Source organism: Oncorhynchus mykiss, chromosome 28, assembly GCF_013265735.2.
Source record: "Oncorhynchus mykiss isolate Arlee chromosome 28, USDA_OmykA_1.1, whole genome shotgun sequence".
Taxonomy (NCBI): domain Eukaryota; kingdom Metazoa; phylum Chordata; class Actinopteri; order Salmoniformes; family Salmonidae; genus Oncorhynchus; species Oncorhynchus mykiss.
In genome coordinates this window covers 24,184,578-24,202,380 of record NC_048592.1, presented here as the reverse complement: position 1 = coordinate 24,202,380, position 17,803 = coordinate 24,184,578, and the positions used below count along the sequence as shown (strand labels likewise).

At 41.1% G+C, this 17,803-nt stretch overlaps 1 protein-coding gene across 6 annotated transcripts in view; it reads right to left on the bottom strand.

Annotated features, from left to right (window-relative positions):
• LOC110508777 (ATP-dependent 6-phosphofructokinase, platelet type) overlaps positions 1-11,091 on the bottom strand; it is a 38,834-nt gene extending 27,743 nt beyond the window's left edge. For all 6 annotated transcript variants that reach the window (XM_021589591.2, XM_021589589.2, XM_021589592.2 and 3 more), the window contains exon 1: positions 10,816-11,091. In XM_021589591.2, coding sequence (XP_021445266.1) covers positions 10,816-10,909 — 94 coding nt within the window. In that variant the 5' untranslated portion in view covers positions 10,910-11,091. The remainder of the gene's footprint in view (positions 1-10,815) is intronic.
• Between the last annotated feature and the right edge of the window lie 6,712 nt (positions 11,092-17,803).

The following is a 17,803-nucleotide window of genomic DNA, read 5'->3' as shown; positions in this document are numbered from 1 at the left end:
CATCATGTGAATGTTCTAGTCTTCAGGGTAGGCTACAGGATGCTTTCTAGCTTCGACCACAGCTGGATTCTGACGGGACTTTTGCACTATATTCCTGCTGTGTAGACAATGGTAGATTTCATGGTAGGTACTCTCGTACAAAGTGCTTGGTCTAATGGTAGCCCACTGTTGACACAGCAGGAATGTAGTGTGATTGTGACAAAAGTTTGATTCGGGTGTTTATTTGATAGCGAGGGACAAATGTATCTTTACGACGGCCAAGTAGTGTTCGTAGAGATGATGGATTAGGTATGTTTAGTTATGTTTGATTTCTCTACAGCAGGTAGTGGTGTGTATTCATGAATACCAAGGGAAACCAGGCTTCCCCCAAAAACGTATCAAGAAAAAAATAAAAACACATAAAATAATGTATCTTTCATCTCTCTGTGTTTCATAATTTTCTCACAGGAGAAAGCATCCGAGTGATCAAAACAGTGCTCCTCTGTCTCTCTACGTGACAACCATCTACAGTTGAAGTCGGAAGTTTACATACACTTAGGTTGGAGTCAAGAAAACTCATTTTTCAACCACTCAACAAGTTTCTTGTTAACAAAATATAGTTTTGGCAAGTCAGTTAGGATCTACTTTGTGCATGACACAAGTATTTTTTCCAACAATTGTTTACAGACAGATTATTTCAATTATAATTCACTGTATCACAATCCAGTAGGTCAGAAGTTTACATACACTAAGATAACTGTGCCTTTAAACAGCTTGGAAAATTCCAGAAAATTATGTCATGGCTTTAGAAGCTTCTGATAGAAGCTTCTGACATCATTTGAGTCGATTTGAGGTGTATCTGTGGATGTATTTCAAGGCCTACCTTCAAACTCAGTGCCTCTTTGCTTGACATCATGGGAAAATCTAAAGAAATCAGCAAAGACATAAAAAAAAACTAATTGTAGACCTCCACATGTCTGGTTCATCCTTGGGAGCAATTTCCAAACGCCTGAAGGTACCACGTTCATCTGTACAAACAATAGTACGCAAGTATAAACACCATGGGACCATGCATCCGTCATACCGCTCACGAAGGATACATGTTCTGTCTCCTAGAGATGAACATACTTTGGTGCGAAAGTGCAAATCAATCCCAGAACAACAGCAAAGGGCCTTGTGAATATGCTGGAGGAAACAGGTACAAAAGTATCTATAGCCACAGTAAAAACGAGTCCTATATCGACATAACCTGAAAGGCCGCTCAGCAAGGAAGAAGCCACTGCTCCAAAACTGCCATGAAAAAGCCAGACTACGGTTTGCGACTGCACATGGGGACAAAGATCGTACTTTTTGGAGAAAAGTCCTCTGGTCTGATGAAACAAAAATAGAACTGTTTGGCCATAATGACCATTGTTATGTTTGGAGGAAAAAGGGGGAGGCTTGCAAGCCGAAGTACACCATCCCAACCGTGAAGAACGGGGGTGGCAGCATCATGTTGTGGGGGTGCTTTGCTGCAGGAGGGACTGGTGCACTTCACAAAATAGATGGCATCATGAGTGAGCAAAATGATGTGGATATATTGAAGCAACATCTCAAAACATCAGTCAGGAAGTTAAAGCTTGGTCGCAAATGGGTCTTCCAAATGGACAATGACCCCAAGCATACTTCCAAAGTTATGGCAAAATGGCTTAAGGACAACAAAGTCAAGGTATTGGAGTGGTCATCACAAAGCCCTGACCTCAATCTTATAGAAGACGGAACTGAAAAAGTGTGTGTGAGCAAGGAGGCCTACAAACCTGACTCAGTTACACCAGCTCTGTCAGGAGGAATGGGCCAAAATTCACCCAACTTATTGTGGGAAGCTTGTGGAAGGCTACCTGAAACGTTTGACCCAAGTTAAACAATTTAAAAGGCAATGCTACCAAATACTAATTGTATGTAAACTTTTGACCCACTGAGAATGTGAGAAAATAAATAAAAGCTGAAATAAATAATTCTCTCTACTATTATCCTGACATTACACATTCTTAAAATAAAGTGGTGATCCTAACTGACCTAAGACAGGGAATTTTTACTAGGATTAAATGTCAGGAATTGTGAAAAACTGAGTTTAAATGCATTTTTCTAAGGTGTATGTAAACTTCCGACTTCAACCTACTCATCTTGTTGGCTGACAAAAGTAAATGTGGACAGTTCTTCCAATATCTTCAAAGTTCACCTCGGAATTGGATAAAGACGTGCGCAGTTGTGTCCCTGATGTGTCTGTCTTCACTTGTAGCCTGTGAGAAAGACCTGATCACATGATTGAGTGTGCAGCACTCACTGGCCACAAAAGGCATGGATTTTTTTAGGGTGCATTACGGCCACACAAAGGGGATGCCGCCATAAAATTCTAGACATGTTCAAGTGCTTGTCAAATTGTGAATGAGTGATTGATGTAGTGTGTACAGCCTAGGCAAAAAACAAAGCAGAGATCATGCCTTTCAAGCAACTTTTTTCAAATCATCATTAGAGTCGCATCATGCAGCCTTAAAAATTAAAAAATCAAAACATCCGTCATACCGCTCAGGAAGGATACGCGTTCTGTCTCCTAGAGATGAACGTACATTTGTAGAACAACTAAAGTTACATTAATAACTCTAAATTAAGCATATAATAATACCTATTTCTTTGTATACGCTGGACCTTGTTTTGTCCCATGGAATAAATGTTGTGGATCTTAATGTTTTTCCTCATAATCCTGGACTATCGGACCACCATTTTATTACGTTTGCAATTGCAACAAATAATCTGCTCAGACCCCAACCAAGGATCATCAAAAGTCGTGCTATAAATTCACAAACAACACAAAGATTCCTTGATGTCCTTCCAGATTCCCTCTGTCTACCCAAGGACGCCAGAGGACAAAAATCAGTTAACCACCTAACTGAGGAACTCAACTTAACCTTGCGCAATACCCTAGATGCAGTTGCACCCCTAAAAACTAAAAACATTTCTCATAAGAAACTAGCTCCCTGGTACACAGAAAATACCCGAGCTCTGAAGCAAGCTTCCAGAAAATTGGAACGGAAATGGCGCCACACCAAACTGGAAGTCTTCCGACTAGCTTGGAAAGACAGTACTGTGCAGTACCGAAGAGCCCTTACTGCTGCTCGATCATCCTATTTTTCTAACTTAATTGAGGAAAATAAGAACAATCCGAAATTCCTTTTTGATACTGTCGCAAAGCTAACTAAAAAGCAGCATTCCCCAAGAGAGGATGACTTTCACTTTAGCAGTGATAAATTCATGAACTTCTTTGAGGAAAAGATTATGATTATTAGAAAGCAAATTACGGACTCCTCCTTAAATCTGCGTATTCCTTCAAAGCTCAGTTGTCCTGAGTCTGCACAACTCTGCCAGGACCTAGGATCAAGAGAGACGCTCAAGTGTTTTAGTACTATATCTCTTGACACAATGATGAAAATAATCATGGCCTCTAAACCTTCAAGCTGCATACTGGACCCTATTCCAACTAAACTACTGAAAGAGCTGCTTCCTGTGCTTGGCCCTCCTATGTTGAACATAATAAACGGCTCTCTATCCACCGGATGTGTACCAAACTCACTAAAAGTGGCAGTAATAAAGCCTCTCTTGAAAAAGCCAAACCTTGACCCAGAAAATATAAAAAACTATCGGCCTATATCGAATCTTCCATTCCTCTCAAAAATTTTAGAAAAGGCTGTTGCGCAACAACTCACTGCCTTCCTGAAGACAAACAATGTATACGAAATGCTTCAGTCTGGTTTTAGACCCCATCATAGCACTGAGACTGCACTTGTGAAGGTGGTAAATGACATTTTAATGGCATCGGACCGAGGCTCTGCATCTGTCCTTGTGCTCCTAGACCTTAGTGCTGCTTTTGATACCATCGATCACCACATTCTTTTGGAGAGATTGGAAACCCAAATTGGCCTACACGGACAAGTTCTGGCCTGGTTTAGATCTTATCTGTCGGAAAGATATCAGTTTGTCTCTGTGAATGGTTTGTCCTCTGACAAATCAACTGTAAATTTCGGTGTTCCTCAAGGTTCCGTTTTAGGACCACTATTGTTTTCACTATATATTTTACCTCTTGGGGATGTTATTCGAAAACATAATGTTAACTTTCACTGCTATGCGGATGACACACAGCTGTACATCTCAATTAAACATGGTGAAGCCCCAAAATTGCCCTTGCTAGAAGAATGTGTTTCAGACATAAGGAAGTGGATGGCTGCAAACTTTCTACTTTTAAACTCGGACAAAACAGAGATGCTTGTTCTAGGTCCCAAGAAACAAAGAGATCTTCTGTTGAATCTGACAATTAATCTTAATGGTTGTACAGTCGTCTCAAATAAAACTGTGAAGGACCTCGGCGTTACTCTGGACCCTGATCTCTCTTTTGAAGAACATATCAAGACCATTTCAAGGACAGCTTTTTTCCATCTACGTAACATTGCAAAAATCAGAAACTTTCTGTCCAAAAATGATGCAGAAAAATTAATCCATGCTTTTGTCACTTCTAGGTTAGACTACTGCAATGCTCTACTTTCCGGCTACCCGGATAAAGCACTAAATAAACTTCAGTTAGTGCTAAATACGGCTGCTAGAATCCTGACTAGAACCAAAAAATTTGATCATATTACTCCAGTGCTAGCCTCTCTACACTGGCTTCCTGTCAAAGCAAGGGCTGATTTCAAGGTTTTACTGCTAACCTACAAAGCATTACATGGGCTTGCTCCTACCTATCTCTCTGATTTGGTCCTGCCGTACATACACGTACACGCTACACGTACGTGTACGTGTACGTACGCTACACGTACGCTACGGTCACAAGACGCAGGCCTCCTAATTGTCCCTAGAATTTTTCAGCAAACAGCTGGAGGCAGGGCTTTCTCCTATAGAGCTCCATTTTTATGGAACGGTCTGCCTACCCATGTCAGAGACGCAAACTCGGTCTCAACCTTTAAGTCTCTACTGAAGACTCATCTCTTCAGTGGGTCATATGATTGAGTGTAGTCTGGCCCAGGAGTGGGAGGGTGAACGGAAAGGCTCTGGAGCAACGAACCGCCCTTGCTGTCTTTGCCTGGCCGGTTCCCCTCTTTCCACTGGGATTCTCTGCCTCTAACCCTATTACAGGGGCTGAGTCACTGGCTTTACTGGGGCTCTCTCATGCCGTCCCTGGAGGGGGTGCGTCACCTGAGTGGGTTGAGTCACTGATGTGGTCATCCTGTCTGGGTTGGCGCCCCCCCCCCCTTGGGTTGTGCCGTGGCGGAGGTCTTTGTGGGCTATACTCAGCCTTGTCTCAGGATGGTAAGTTGGTGGTTGAAGATATCCCTCTAGTGGTGTGGGGGCTGTGTTTTGGCAAAGTGGGTGGGGTTATATCCTTCCTGTTTGGCCCTGTCCGGGGGTGTCCTCGGAGTGGGCCACAGTGTCTCCTGACCCCTCCTGTCTCAGCCTCCAGTATTTATGCTGCAGTAGTTTATGTGTCGGGGGGCTAGGGTCAGTTTGTTATATCTGGAGTACTTCTCCTGTCCTATTTGGTGTCCTGTGTGAATCTAAGTGTGCGTTCTCTAATTCTCTCCTCTCTTTCTCTCTCTCGGAGGACCTGAGCCCTAGGACCATGCCCCAGGACTACCTGACATGATGACTCCTTGCTGTCCCCAGTCCACCTGGCTGTGCTGCTGCTCCAGTTTCAACTGACCTGAGCCCTAGGACCATGCCCCAGGAATATCTGACATGATGACTCCTTACTGTCCCCAGTCCACCTGACTGTGCTGCTGCTCCAGTTTCAACTATTCTGCCTTATTATTATTCGACCATGCTGGTCATTTATGAACATTTGAACATCTTGACCATGTTTTGTTATAATCTCCACCCGGCACAGCCAGAAGAGGACTGGCCACCCCACATAGCCTGGTTCCTCTCTAGGTTTCTTCCTAGGTTTTGGCCTTTCTAGGGAGTTTTTCCTAGCCACCGTGCTTCTACACCTGCATTGCTTGCTGTTTGGGGTTTTAGGCTGGTTTTCTGTACAGCACTTTGAGATATCAGCTGATGTACGAAGGGCTATATAAATAAATTTGATTTGATTTGATTTGATTTGTTAACCACTCAACACAGAATAGCTGCATGTGCGCACTCCCTCAAATCGTTTGGAGAAAATATTATTTCTGTCACACCCTGATTTGTTTCACCTGTCTTTGTGATTGTATCCACCCCCCTCCAGGTGTCGTCCATCTTCCCCCTTATCCCCTGTGTATTTATACCTGTGTTCTCTGTTTGTCTGTTGCCAGTTCGTCTTGTTTGTTCAAGCCTACCAACGTTTTGTCTCAGCTCCTGTTTTTCCCTAGTCTCTCTTTTTCTCGTCCTCCTGGTTTTTGACCCTTGCCTGTCCTGACCAAGTACCCACCCCCCTGATCACTCTGCCTGTCCCTGAGCCTGCCTGCCGTCCTGTGCCTTTGCTCCACCTCTGGATTGCTGAACTCTGCCTGTCCCTGACCCCGAGGCTGCCTGCCGTATTGTACCTTTGCTCCTACTCTGGATTATCGCCCCCTGCCTGTCTTGACCTGTCGTTTGCCTGCCCCTGTTGTTACAATAAACATTGTTACTTCACACAGTCTGCACTTGGGTCTTACCTTGATTCCTGATAGTTTCTATTTTATTCAGCTTTGTTCAGTTGTATTCTTCATACTATAAAATAATGCCATGGAATTCTAAGCAAATCTTGTCTGCTAAATTCACTTTTGTAGCCCACAGCCATTTGGCTTAGCCAGATCAGGACCTAACATAAGGACAACTCAGAGTATGCTATTCTGTTCTTTATTGTGAAGGTGTAGGCTATATTACATGTATTTATTAGACTTTTTAAAATGTAGATGTTCAGAAGGTCAGCATCAGTGAAAGCCAAAAGATGGTAAACGTGTTTTTGTTAATTAACGGGGGGGTGCTTGGCTTCTCCAGTGATTTTACCCACTCACTCAACTGACAGCAGGGTTCCCCAACTGGTAGTTTATTTGGCCCACCCAATATTATTTTTATGCATTTTCATTGTTGGACATAGAAGACAATAACAACACCAGGAAATCGGCCCTAGTGATTTTAATTTTGGTCATCTGTTCCCATGTATTCCCACACATAATAGAGATATTGTATACAACTGTAAGCAAGGTTTGAAATGATGTTTTAGTCAAATATTATGGTCTTCTTGTGGTCCATTTGCAGTAAAAAAAAAAAAAGTGTTATTATGTTCTGGCCCACTGACCAGCCACTCAAAAAAATGTATTTGGACGCGGCTGAATCTAGTTGATGATCCCTGCTCTACAGTAACAGGATGCAGTGTATTTCTCAACACAGACATATGCATACAACCTCTTCCTTCCAGCACTACTGACCCTTCAAGATAGGATCAAGCAAAGTAAAGAACAGCAGGCCAATGAAACAAAGCGACACAACAGTGTGTTTGAAGGCTTTGAGCAAGGTGAAAATATTTGGGCCATGCCAGTAACAATCTTTAAAGCTGTGAAGAGATAAAGCGTCATTACATGGTTACACGTGTAGGCTTTTTAGAACTAGTACTCTGATGAGAAAGGGAGTAGCCTACTACTCTACTCCCCACTATGTCACACTTTAATGACAGATACAGTAGACTATTGTTGCAAATGTACTACAGTATCATAAATTCAGTGGAAATCTCAGCCTGCTGTAGTCTGCCAATAAGATAGTCCATGTAAAGAGAGTACAATATTATTAGTGAATGACAGCCAGGGCCAGGCATGGAACAATGAATGGCTGAGTCACACTTATTACTACCACAGTCCTTTACTGAGATGTCAGTTGTGTTTCCACATTATAGTGACGCATAGAGGTAGCCAAATTTCTCAACTCTGTGAGAGGTAGGCTACATTTCGGAGTTGAGAAACCCAGGGGACAACTCCACTACTTGCAGCGCCTCACGTAGGTCTACCCTATTCTCATCCCCATCTTCCTCTTTAAGTGCTTGTCTGCCCATTAGTAATGCCATGCGCGCTACAATAGTCAAGATGTGTTTTAATTGGCAGCCACCTCTGTGTCCCATGATAAGGTGCACTGTGGCAGTGTCCCAAATGGCACCATATTCCCTGTAAAGTACACCTGGTCAAAAGTAGTACGCTGAATTGGTAATTTGGGATACAGCCCCCTGCCACTTCCTGCCAGGCTGGCACAAATGTTAATCCTCAGATGTTTTAATGCACAGGGAACTTTATAATGATAGTCACATTGAAATAGGCTGATATAAAATTAAATACATTACAATATTGATAGGCTCGTATGCAGTGGCAACCCATCATTCAGGACAGGTGAGGCAGAGCTGAAAAAAGTGCCTGTTTTGCATTAACACGTGCTAATATCAGTTTGCAAACAATGTAAAAAATAAAATATCATTGAGTTAATAAAGCCGCACACAAACATGGTCTGTTTTTTGCTTTCTTGAGTAATGCAGCTCTAAAATTAAGGTGTTTCAGCCTAGCTCAGTGCTTTCTGTGGTGGTGGGGCAGCCAGTGGAAAATACGGAGCGTAGGGGTTGGTAATGTTCTCTTGTTGCGCCGTGATTGGCTAAGTGTTCTGTCACTCACGGGGACACTACGTCATCGCAAAATCTACGGAGAGAACTCGAAAATTCTAGGCCCTTTGGTGCTGACATACAGTTACATTAGAAGTGCCCATCAAAGGCTCAAGGTCATTGACCACAGATAAAATGACATCAAATCACATTATATCTACTGTAGCTTAGGTTGGACTGATCATGTCAACCTCAAACTTTCAAAATCTTAGCTAGCAAGCTAGACAAGCAGTTATCCTCATGAATCAAGTCGACAATCTACTGGCAAATCCTTTTCATATGAAGATAAATTATAGATAAAACGTATCGGTGCTCATCGGCCATTGAACATAAACATTACACAACAAGATGGAAATTCAACAATGAGAAGCTTCGAAGGAATCAGTGGCTAACTGCAAGCATTGCTAAGCAATCACTAGCCTGCTATTCAGTGGAGTGGGTGTGTTGTCCAAGTCTGGGATTAAGGGTCTCTTTTCCAAGCTTAAAATAATACAAATTCACATGCAACAGACTTCAGTGAGTTCAAGAGAAATGGGAACGCTGACAAAAACTAGCTCGGACTTGGAAAATACATTTTGAACGATTATCCAACTCGGATGTCGGGAACTTGGGCTTCTTTCTAGAGCTCCGACCTGAAGATCACTGACGTCATGAATCGGCCTTGTTTTTTTCTGAGTTCCCAGTTGTCTTGAAAGCACCATAAATCCAGAAAATGCCAGACTTTGATGACTAAATTTGCCCACAAGAAGGACCGCCGTGCCACCTTCCTGTTCAAGTAAGCACAGCACAAAATATATTGTATGCTACTGCATAAATTCTGTAATATGCCAGGGAGATATGTATACTGTAGCTAAGAAAGCAATACTAAGTGTATGTTGTGTAATAAGTTATTAGTAGCCCATGTGGCGCACCCTATTAATTTGGTCCCTTTCCCCCTCATAACCTAGCCTACTGTTCTTACTTGGTGGTGCACATGTAGCCTATAGCCTGTTTGAGAGAAATGTAATCATTTAATATTTTAAGAGCTTTCATTGTCTGCTTATATGCCCCCTTCATTTATCCCACGGTTCTATCTTGGTGTACAGGGAAAATACTGTAAGAATGGCCCATTAACTTAATTCTATTAATGCACATTTCAAAAGTGCTGAACAAATAGTTGACTACGTCCGTCTACGTCCGTCCAAGCTCGCTCATTAATGTCTTAATCAAAATGACAAATAGCCTCTTATCCGATTGTCGTCCCCTTATGCTATAGTTTGTACATCTCAATTGTTAGTAGAAACCACATTTGTTTAAGCAAGTCAGCTATATCAGCTGTTTTTTTAAGGCAGTAAATGAGGCTGAATTAACTGTTTAGCTGCCAGACAAGGCTCCTCTGATAGCCAGGTGTAGCAGTGGTAAGGATTCACTCCATGGTGCTGAAAAGAAAGCTCTGCTCTTGGGACAGCTTTATGTAGGCCCTAACAGTTTGTGGGCACTGTTTGTCACGGTTATAATGCAATTAATGTATTGTGTTGTGTAGTCGCTTTGCTGGCATGGATCCCAATTTTTTGTTTTTGTTGAGTTTGCCCCACCAAGATTTACATGCTAAAATCGCAACTGCTACTATGCACATATGCTTAGCTCTCTGCAATTGGCAAGTTGAGTTTAACATCCAGGGCGTGCGCCTGCAGACGTGATGGCATATCTGCGCCATAGGTTATCAACGAATGGAATTCCGCAATGCAGGCTTCAGTGTCGGATAGTGCTATCCGGGATTCTTGGGACGTCCACACTCTTACCCTAACTCTAACCTTAAACATAAATATCCCTTGCCGGATAGCACCGACCCTTCAGTATGATACACTTTTTTGCTCCGTGTTTTTGTTGATTACAATAATGCATCATCTCCCTTTTCCAATGGTGTGACAATTCTAACCAAAAATAGCCTACCAATTGCCTACATACTCCACAAATAATGTTATTATGAATTTTATTTAATGTTGAACAGCTTTTTTTGGTCAATACTCAACTAGCCTACATTATCTTTTGAATAATTAAGTCAAACATATGAGAACAAAATACTAAGTTCCTTTAGGCTAAACACAATGACAGCACTTGTAATACTGATATTAATTCGACACTTTGTTTCCCTTTTAGTATCGTAATGATTACACAATTCCAGCGTTTATTACAGTATCACTCTAATCCACTTGTAGCCTAACAGTAACTGATACCTTGAGCATCTCCTCCGCTTGTCAGAACGCCGATGGATTTTCCAGCACCGGAAAGATTCTCAAAGAATTTCTTGGTGTCCTGCCGCTTCGCCATGGCTCCCTCTTCTACCCTTCACAAGATTATATACGAAAAGTCTTATTTTTTGTTGGTATGTAGGTTTTGAAATTAAATAGGTGTCGGTATTTGAGAGACCGACTGTAAATTAATGCAGTGGTTAACGCCCCCTTCCTTTCCCTGCTTCGCTGACTCGCTTCTGACAGTCACCGATGGCAACAGTGAGGTCACGGCTAGACGGGATACAGTTTGTGTCAAATTAACGTCTAAAGTATATTTTTTTTGGGGGGGGGGGGGGGGGGGGGGGGTAGCTAACCCTAAACCTTTTCAGAACCGTAATCTAATTATCATAACCTGATAAGTTAATTATCTTAACGTGCTGCTTAAACAAAATATGTTAAATTATGATATAAACTGTATCCCATCTAGTCAAAACCCAGCGGAGAGCCTATAACGCAATCATCCTGTAATTAATTGACAGTGGTGTCATCCAATAGAATGCTGCATCACGTATATTCCTCCAACTATTCTGACCAATTGGGCCGGTAGAAATTACTAGCGCGACAACGATAAGGCAGGGACAACGATGAGGTAGGGACTAGGAACAGTTAAACAGGGAGCAATGAAGTAGCTGGCATTTTACTAGTTTTTATTTTATTTTTTATAAATCTGTCCATAGGCATAGTTGAGTTTTAACCTCAAAGTGAATTTACTATGTAATGAAATATAGTCTCTAATATTGTCTGATTATAACTATTTTGTTCTGCATCACTCCTTCAGCCTAGACCAACTGCATCATATTACATAACAGGCCACAGCCCTATCATGAGCAAGAAACCAAGATGGCATCTCAGAGACGATCCGCTGTCATACTAATAGCCCCCACCAAGCTTGTTACCCTCCAGACATCCTTATTTTCAGATTTCATCCAGACTGAAATGATACTACTCTGGAAAGGGGTGGCTATAGAATATTTATGTGAAGAATCAATTGCTTGGCCAGAAAAGAGAGAGGGGCACACCTACTGGTAGAAAGGACATGGATGATGAAGAACAGACACAAGGATGTCAGTAGCATGCAATATTATTCTGCCCCACACCACATTACCTAATTGGTTGTATTTACACAGGCAGCCCAATTTTGATACTTTTTCCACTAATTGGTATTTTGACCAATCATATCAGATCTTTTCACATCAACTCTTTTTCAGAGTTGATCTTACTGAAATATATACCCATTAGTGAACAAGTTCAGATTGGGATGCCTGTGTGAACGCAGCCATACTGACACAAAGCTATTGTCTGCCTAAATGTTATATTATTCCTGGAAAGCCTCTCCTTCCTTACAAAGCCCTAAAATATTAATGAAAGTCCAGGTGGGGGAGTAGTAGAGCCTTTCGTGTGTATGTTATTCTCTGAGAAGATATGACAAGCAGTGATGCAGAACTTCTAAATATAGAGTTGCCTTGGGTCAGGCTGGTGCTGGGGGTGATGGAGAGGGAGAGGAGAGGGGAGAGCCCACACAGCTCTTGGAATGCCATGGTCTGATATTGCACATACAGCACCGAGCAGTTTTGGTCCTGCATTTCACAATGAGCAGTCTCTTGTTGACAGGCTTAACTGGCCAGGAGTTAGTGCTCACCCAAGATTAGGTTCTGGGTGCTACTCGTATTTACTCATATTGAGTAAACATCTCCTTTGTTTTAATGGCCTCTCGCAGGTTGGTTGTTCATTGTTGGTTATTTAACCATGTCAAAAAGGGAAAGCAAAGCGTGAAAGTCCTCTAAACACTGGGTCTGAAATAATTTGACCAGCGTTGGTGTGATACTGCTAGATTTAATTAATGAAACAACATATTGTCAAAAAATTTAAGAAAAAAAGGCATCACTGTTTTCCTCAATTTTACTGTTTTCCTTAATGTGCACATTAAGTCCAAATTCATTACTTTTGTCATAGATTCCAGTTCATTGGAGGTTTGTTTGATGATGCATTTTTTAAAATTTGCATCAGTTTTTTTACTGTCAGTAAAGAGAGACATCTAGTGGCATATTGCATCTCTGCAGGCTGTTGTGGCCTTTTATGAATGTACTCTGCTTTCCAACCAGAAAGGGGAGCTCAACCCCCAAAAAATGACTCTAAAATTAGACTTCGGAAAACTATGAGTGGCTTATCTTTTGTTGCTAGGACCAGGTTTGGGTAGGTTACTTTCTAAATGTAATCTGTTACAGTTGCTAGTTGCCTGTACAAAATTATAATCAGTTATGTCATTTTTGGATTACCCAAATTTAGTAACGTAATCTGATTACTTTATGTTACTTTTGGATGACTTTCCCCTTGAGGCATTAGAAGACAAAAAGGATCATCAAACACATTTGGTGTGTCATCATAGTGGTCTCTGACTTCTGGTCAGACTCACTCAGGTGGAACAAATTTAAACTTGTGCCTTTTTTCAATGCTGAATTCAATGTCATTGAGAAATCAGAAAGGTGTCATAATGGGTTTTTTTTCTCAAAAACATTCTTTCTGAATTTTAAAGTAATCCAAGGAGTAATCATTTAGTTTTTTTTAGTATCTGTAATCTGATTACAATGTTTTTGTTACATGTAATCTGTCACACCCTGATCTGTTTCCCCTGTCCTTGTGCTTGTCTCCACCCCCTCCAGGTGCCGCCCATTTTCCCCATTTTCCACAAACCGTGTTCTCGGTTTGTCTGTTACCAGTTTGTTTTGTTTCGTCAAGTCTACCAGCAGTTTTCCCCTCGGTTCCTGTCTATTGATTATGCCTGTTTTTCCCGGTTTTGACCTTTTCTGTCTGCCCTGAGCCTACCTGACGTCCTGAACCTTTGCCCCACTACTCTGGATACAGACCTCTGCCTGACCTGACCCTGCCTGCCATCCTGTACCTTTGTCCCACTACTCTGGATTATCGACCCCTGCCTGCCTTGACCTGTCGTTTGCCTGCCCCTGTTGCTGTAATAAACATTGTTACATTTGGGTCTTACCTGAAACGTAATAGTAATCAGTTACTCTCCAACCCTGGCTGGGACAGTAGGATTTATCTGGAAAAACAACTACAAAAAACTTAGCCAGGACCCCCAAATAAATACATTTTTCTGTCAGATTTTGTATCTGTGCCTGCATCTTATTGTCTTCAGGTTAAAGATGAGACAGACTGACTCTTTCTAGAACCAGCTTCTCCTAATCATGCAATTTTGCATCAACACACCCCATTTGGTGAGTCACAGGCAAACAACATCCAACATGAAGACTAAACATGAGATATTCAATGACATGTATTCTCTATTTATATAGATAGTTGTCTGGAAATGTTGCATCTAGAGGATGATCTTTCTCTTATAATCAACATAAAGTTGTCCTGCTTAAATGTCAAATGCTTGGTTCTGATCATCCCAAGCTGAGGATCGTATTCATTAGTGCACATTGTTACAAAACATTTTGCATGGAAAACAAGCCTTTCTTATTGGATAAATTCAAGTAGGTGCCTCACAGTTTTGGTTCAATTGCTGCCATTTGGTTCCTAGTGAATACAACCTAAGCCACACATTCAAAGTTTACCAAAGTCAAGTTTCTCAAGTAAAAAATGCCTACATTTGCACATTTAGATGAATCTGGTTTGTGTTTTGCCTAAATCAGACAGTTTATGGTCCACTTCTGGTCTAAGGATGTATTATTATTCAGAGCATGAAGGACTTTTTTTCTCATCAGGTCAAGTGGTCAGGAAAAACTCAAACCTATCAACTACAATTTTGATATATTGTTTTTAGACAGCTGTAAATTATTTCTTGTAAAACACATGAAATTAAATAAATATTTGATAATGCAATAACAGAACATAAGAAATACTATATAACTATACACATCTGATCATCATGAGTTAGTAATAGAGACAGAGATACAGTAAGGAGTTTGGGAAATATGAAATGATACCTCACTCCTCTAGAATTAAACTGCCTGTAAATATTTAATCAGCTATTTGATATGCCTTTCAAATATTCAGGAAATGTAATCAAGCTAATCATAATCTTTACTCCGTGTCTTAATGAAAGATCCTAGTATGGAATTTTCAATCAAGCATGACATGATTAGTTGACTAGTGGCTCATAGATAGAAAAAAAACAACCTTTGACAACCGTCTCCATCCAAAATATGAGGAACAAAGTCAAAATCTAATTCTGACAACTGTAGTAGGTTACATATGAAAAAAGGTTAGAGTCAGGTTTCATGCCAAATGCTGCATTTAACTAAATAGAAAGCATTTTACCTTCACATTTCCACTCTGATGCCAAATCTGGTTGAAAAAAAACTAAGAGAGAATAGAGAGCCAAACATTATAGGGTAAACATCTCTTTAAAGAGAAGCACTTTTCCTCATATCTTGGAGGAAGAGACACTTCCATTGGAATTGGGTCAGATCTATATTCTCTAATCTGCTTGGCCTCAGGAGAGCGTATGCAAGATGTTGTACCCCATTTGGCTGAGCGGCCCATGGGCTCATTGTGAGAGCAGCTCATTCCCCCTGCCTATCCTCTGGGGTCTCAGACACTGGTTGGAGCATGTGTTCTATGTTCCTTATGAGGCACGATGAGGCTTGCCTCTGATGCCAAAACAATGCTGATATCTCATAATGAATTCAATCTGAACTGAGGGGAAGAGAGGTCACATCACTAGCTATGTCCCAAATGGTACCCTATTTCCTACCTAGGAAATATAGGGAATAGGGTGCAATTTGGGAGCATCCTGGCAGTTACAACTAGGTGTTATTCCATAGGTTGTCTAATACAAAATCTGGGTAACACTTTATTTTAAGGTACACATATTAGCCACTAATTTGTAGTTTCTAAGTATGTATACAACATATCTGTGGCCACTCATGTGTGTCTGTCTCCTGCAGTCCTGTTGGCATAAACATGAGGTTGGTTTGTTGTCATAAACTCTTGTGATTCAAACTGAAACAAAACAAATGGAAACGTCTGCAAACCACACACGGAACCTTAACTCATAATGCGATCTTGAGAACTCTCTCATGTGGCCCTTTTTCAAATGCTTCCCTTTGGCTGATATCTGGAGGCATGTCACTGCTTGAGCTATTTCATATGTCCCAATTGGCACCCTATTCCCTACGTAGTGCATTCCTTTTACAAGGGTTTATAAGGAGTAGGGTGCCATTTAGGACACAGATATGTAAACTACAGCTAAAATAATCTTCATGGCGTGGAGAAAACTACTCGTGCCTCTCTTACGGTCTGTGTCCATGTGGAATAATTTCAGGGTACAAGGATAAGTCCCAAGTTTGGGATGGAAATGGAGGGACAGGGTGAGATGAGAGATGGTCTGCATCACAAATGGCACCCTTTTCCTATATAGTGCACTACTTTTGACCATTTCAGAGTGAAATGTCAAAAGTAGTGCATTAAATATGGCATAGGGTGAGATTTGTGACTCAGTATCTAAAGGAACTGTGGGGTACAGACCACAGGAGGCTGCTGAGGGGAGAACGGCTCATAATAATGGCCAGAACAGAGCAAATGGAATGGAATCAAATACCTGGAAACCATGTGTTTGATGTATTTGATACTGTTCCACTCATTCTGCTCCAGTCCTTACCGCGATCCTGTTCTCCCCAATTAAGGTGCCACCAACCTCCTGTGGTAGAGACTAAAAACACACAAAGGCAGTGAGGTAAAATGTTATCTGGAAGAAGGGTTCCAAAGGGCCCAACACAAACCCCCAGACACATAGCCAGAGGCAGAGATAAAGGAGGAGGTTACAGTATCAAACTAATCCCCTCGAGGAGGCTTATAGTTATAGTCAGCACCCAAACAACCTGAACCTGCATCTCTCCTCTCCATACAGCTGGAAATGAAACAAATATGACAGCCACAATTAGAAAGATATTGATATGGTATTGTTACATCCCTGTGTACAAAGTGTGCCATAATTGGAACAATAATTGGGATATGATTTATGATCATTATCATTCTGAGGACAATAATGGTATGTGACTGGCAGGGATTAAACACCTGTTAATTAAAAGTAAAGTTTGAATGGTATTTATTGGGAGGATTATTCAAAATAGGTATTATGACACAAACGACATGAGTTTGAGGATTGCATGAACCACATTCAAACATGCGTCCACTGAAAAGTGATTGCTTCAGCATTCTTCATGGATGTGGTTTTTTAAAGCTGTGGATAAATGAAAGCAGGTAATGGTTCCACCATTACGATATTGACTGTTTGCAATGCATGATTCAGACAGGAAAGCAAATATGATTGCCTTAAGCCTGAGTTTCCATGACCGGAAGAGGGACTAAACTCTGAAACTATCAATGAAAACAGTTGCCTATTTACATGTCATGTGTTAATTCATTTGAATGGATGGTCACTTGATTGTTGTAAGAGAAAATAATAGTCATCACTCTTTCTCTTTTTCATATACAGTGCCTTGCGAAAGTATTCCCAGAGATCCTCACTGAACTTCTGGAGAGAGTTTGCTGCACTGAAAGTAAAGGGGCTGAATAATTTTGCACGCCCAATTTTTCAGTTTTTGATTTGTTAAAAAAGTTTGAAATATCCAATAAATGTCGTTCCACTTCATGATTGTGTCCCACTTGTTGTTGATTCTTCACAAAAAAATACAGTTTTATATCTATGTTTGAAGCCTGAAATGTGGCAAAAGGTCGCAAAGGGCCGAATACTTTCGCAAGGCACTGTAATACACTTAGGGTTGTGTAGGTTACTTTATAAATGTAATTCGTTACAGTTACTAGTTACTGTACCTGCTTTGACCACTACTGAAAAGTGCTATTTACATGTGAAAAATGAATGCCATATGCTGCATTGCCTATTTTTGTAACTTTTTGTTGGTGACACTTTGACATCTTGATAATATGCAGCTGTTTAAATAGACAGAGC